General features: G+C 51.3%; 1 protein-coding gene across 1 annotated transcript; it reads right to left on the bottom strand.

The window, feature by feature from the left end:
* Window positions 1-416: 416 nt before the first annotated feature.
* LOC117859090 (uncharacterized) lies at window positions 417-1,556 on the bottom strand. Its single transcript, XM_034742272.2, has one exon. It carries the CDS (start codon window positions 1,229-1,231, stop codon window positions 653-655), a length of 579 nt encoding a protein of 192 aa, XP_034598163.1. The 5' UTR covers window positions 1,232-1,556; the 3' UTR covers window positions 417-652.
* Between the last annotated feature and the right edge of the window lie 2,841 nt (window positions 1,557-4,397).

The following is a 4,397-nucleotide window of genomic DNA, read 5'->3' as shown; positions in this document are numbered from 1 at the left end:
AATGCGAACAGTTCTCTGTTCCACCAGGTCAACCATACCGGCCAGAATTATCCTCTCCATCCAAGTAAAGTTCTTGGCAGTTAATTATAGTATATTACAAAATAAATTGGTGGAATTCACGGATTCTTCAAACTGGAGTGGTGGAACTTTACGAGTATTCCCATCCATTATTTTTTTGTCTGATGAAAAACAATGGCCATTAATTTTTCAGTCCACAATTCATCGCAGATCTTTTTTTCTAAGATTTCGGTCTGTCACGTCAGTAGGTCAGCGCCCTTGCAGCAGCCACATGTCATTGTATTAACCTCCATCCACGCAACCAACGTGGCCGCATCTTTGTTTTGACTTCACTGCTGTATTTTACTTGCTCGCTAGCTTATTTCTTCTTTTTTTCATGCTATATAATAGGCGAGAAATAAATCCCAAGGGCAAAAAGGGAAACCATTTTCAGATTCTTTTCCCCCGGTCGGAAGTCGGAACCTTCCCCCAAGTTCCCACGCCTCTGTTTTTACCCTTCTAAAAACTTTACACCAAGGTTAAAAAAAAGGGTAGTACCAGCTAAGGTTAGCCAAGGGTAAAAATAAAAGAGCAAGAAAAAGAAAAAACGCTAATCCACTGGCGGGCCGGTCAGCCGGCCGGCCGGGGCCCGTCATCAGACGGCCGGCATGGTCTCGTGGCGCAGGGCCGCGAGATCCGAGGGCCCGCAAGCGTCGTCGCCGAACGCGAATAGGCCGGCGTCGAAGCCGTCGTCGTCCCACGCCGCCGCCGCGGCGGCCGCGGCGGCCGCCTCCGGCGAGTAGCCGCCGAAGCCTCCGTCTATCTCGTCCTCGAACCCCCAGATCTGGCCGTCGAGCCCGGCGGCCACGTCCGGCTCCTCCCCGGCCGCGCCGCCGGCGTCCTCCGACGAAGAGGAGGCCCCCGCCGGCGGGAGCCCGAGCTCGTCGTCCGAGGCCTCGAGCAGGAACCCGAGCTCCGGCTGCTGCTGGTGGTGCGCCGGCGGCGCAGCGGCGGCGGTGGCTCCGGCCTCGTCGAAGCTGGCTATCTCCTCCTCGAGGCTTCGCATGACGGACGCCAGGTCGCCGGCGGTTGCCGCGTCGGTGTCATCGTCGAGCATGTCGAGCAGGTCCTCGGGCCGCAGCCTCTTGGCGTCGGCCTCCGGCAGCGCGCCGCCCTCGCCGGCGGAGAGGTCCGCCGCCGCCTCCCGCGCCCGCTTATGAGAAGAGCTCTCCATGAACGAACGAAGGAACAAGCTCAACTAAAGCCAAAGGCTAGACTTGTTTTTCTTTCTTTGTATTTCCCTCCTCCCTCCCTCGCTGGGTGTACAAGTACACGCCGGCCGAGCAATGCACCGGAGGCGATAGCGCGAGGGCAAAGACGGAAGAGTACAAAAAGCGAGGTGTTTTGCGCAGCGTCGCCGAGTTGGGGGCCGCCTTATATAGCGTTGGCCGCGGGTGGGCGACGGCTCTCGCAGGGGGGTTTCCGCAAAAAACTCGCGCCGCGCGGTTTGGTTTGGTCGCGAGTGCGGTGGCGCAGGCAAGCCTGCGATGCAAGTACTAGTCCCCTCCCTCTCTCTCTCTCTGATTTGGTTTGCTTTTCTTTATTTGGTTGGGGGGCTGCGCCGCGACGACAGGCGGGCGGACGGTGATGGGTTGGGTGCGTGTGCGTGCGTGGGCGCAGCCTGGGGGGCCTGCGCGCCATCTGGAAGACCGGCCGGGTCAAGTGGGCGAGTCCGCGTCTCCGTCTCCGTCTCCGTCCGTGCCTGTTTTGTCCACGCCCGCGACTGGATGGGTGGATTGGGGCGTGTGTGGTGTTTGAACGGCGACGCCTTCCCTTCGATATTTCTTCCCCTGTTTTTCTTTTTCTTTTTTTGCCTTCCTACCCTATGAAAGATAGAAAAGCCATCTGTCTGCCTGGATTGGTTAGTGGTGCTCTTTAGCCCAGACGGGGTCTCTTTTTAGTTAGAAAACAGGAGTTGGATCCAGCTATGCTTTATTTAAAGGCTGATCTGCAAAGGATTTCCAGAACGTGCCCGCTGGGTGCGTTCAGTCAAATTCGACAAATTTATCTATTTAACTAATTTCATTTTTTCACTGAAACATGTATTGTTGTCGGTAAAATTCATAAACATTTTACATTAAATATGTTTTCAATATTGGTGAGACCGTTGCATTTTAATACTAGTTTGATTATTTTTAACTGAGACATGTATTTTATCGGTAAAATTCATAAATATTTTCTATTAATTGAACAAATAATTATGATGAAATGGTTGCATTTTAACCCTTCCCATTCTGCAGTAGAATTCGTATGAGAAATGGGCATTATACCCGTCCCCTTTCTCTCTCGAGATCCGGCGCACCGCACGCAATGACCGGAGTCGGGAAGCGACACGCGGAGCCAACCCGTCCCGACCCAACCCAACCCCAAGTTGTACGACGCACCCAGCCACCTTTATTTGGGAAACGCCACGCTCCCACGCAAGCACCAAGCATGTGACCCAACCGTCCGTGGCATCTGCGAAACCCGGCTCTCCCAGGGTGCGCGGCGCGAAAAACGGGTGGGCCACGGACCGAGCTCTCCCCAGGGGCACTTTTGCGAATAAACAAAACCACCGGAGCCGCGGGATAACGGATCGTGGCGGGGGCCTGGGCGCAAAAGCGCGCGGGAGCGTCGAGATCGGGATTCTGGGGCCATCCGTCACGGGCGTGTCGCCTTTTTCCCCCCAATTTTTTTCCACCCTCGATTTCCCGATTTAAATTCGATTCTTGCGTCCGCTATCAGCTGCGGTTCAAGTCCGGCGCATGGGAACCTTCGTGTCCGCGAGCCGAGCCGACAGCGATCTCTCTTTCGCTTATTAGGCTTGAGCCGGCGAAGCGCGGCTCGGTATCTTTGCCTAGCCGCGTTTGTGTGGTGGGCTACTGGGCTCCCGCTGGTCCACGGTGTTAGTTGGTGGTAGTTTTACCTTTTCGTGGTTTTACGGTTTTACTTTTCCCCACGGTAGTGGACTCGGACCACTCAACGGCTGGGCTAGAACCACCGCAGTGTAATTGAACTTGGCCAACCGTGATCTTTCATTTCCGTAGCCAAACTTCACAATGCTCCTATCCAACCATTTGTCAGCTTTTGCTACTTCTCCCTCCATCCCAGAATATAGCTACGTTTAGATTTTTTAAAGTCCAATTTTTTCAACTTTGACTGCAAATAGAGAAATGATCTAGAGACTAATAGCATAAAAATAATGTTAGTCGATTTATCATGAAACCAATTATTATAATAAATTATTTTTAGAGATATTGTTGGTCAAAGTTAAAAAAAAATGAATTTTGAAAAGCTAAACGTAGCAATATTTGAGGATGGAGGGAATACACTGTGGAACATTTTTTTTTCTATCGGTCGAAACTGACATTATCTTGATCAGTAACTTGTTACTACAGCTCGAAATTTTTTTCCTATTTGCTACACTAAAGTTCAAAGCCAGTATTTTTTTTTCTGGGTCAGTAGTATTCAGTAACTTATTATAGACGATGACGCTATTGGAAGCTATTGTCTATCAGTTTCTTTGTTTTCACCGTGATGTGCACGGTCACGACTACTCCATTATTTTTTATCTGATGTACTGCTTGATTTCACACGTCAATGGCTTTGTATGATTCACTGAGGAACCTCAAAAACTGACAAACCTACCGTGGACTCACCTTCAGTTGTTAAATCGCCAGCGTTCTCATGTCTTCAGATTGTCCTCCCACTCCCATTTGTCCCTTCGTGTGGAGAACACTGAAGTACGGAGGCAACTTTGCTGAGTTTGATCCCACGGCCATTGAGCAGCTAAATTGACCGAAAGCCAAATTGCAATTACTAATTATTCGATTAGGTCTAACTCCCGTTGTCAGTGCGAGTCGCTCCAACTACAATCAAAAGGGGCTCCTTAAGTAACATCGGTGAAGTAACATCGGTGGTATTGACCGCTACCTAGAACGAGAACAACACGATAACACCCATCTGGTGGTTGATGTACCACGACACAAAAAGAACAAACAACACTCCGTGCAGATGTCACTTCGAAATTTTAAATCCTCTTTTTCAAAAAAAAAATCCAAAGGCTTACGCACCCGCAGGTCTGTCGCAATTGCCTAGCGGAGGACAAAATAAACCGAGTGGCGCGGGAGACACAAGTTTATTTGTAACAAGCGTTTTTTTTTTCCGGCGTCGTGTCTCCATGGGCTCGTATGACAGTCGGGGTCAGGGACACGCATGAGCATGCGTCCACTACTAGGTCGTGTGCGTACGCCGCGGTCGTCGCTTTCGCGTGCGACGCCGCGCGGGTACGCAATCCATGCTTAGTCAAGTCGACGGCTGGTGGCCGAGGAATCAAGACCTGGAACGGAAGAAGAAGGCAT

This window comes from Setaria viridis, chromosome 5, assembly GCF_005286985.2.
Source record: "Setaria viridis chromosome 5, Setaria_viridis_v4.0, whole genome shotgun sequence".
Classification (NCBI taxonomy): Eukaryota; Viridiplantae; Streptophyta; class Magnoliopsida; order Poales; family Poaceae; genus Setaria; species Setaria viridis.
This window is presented reverse-complemented; position numbering and strand designations above follow the sequence as displayed.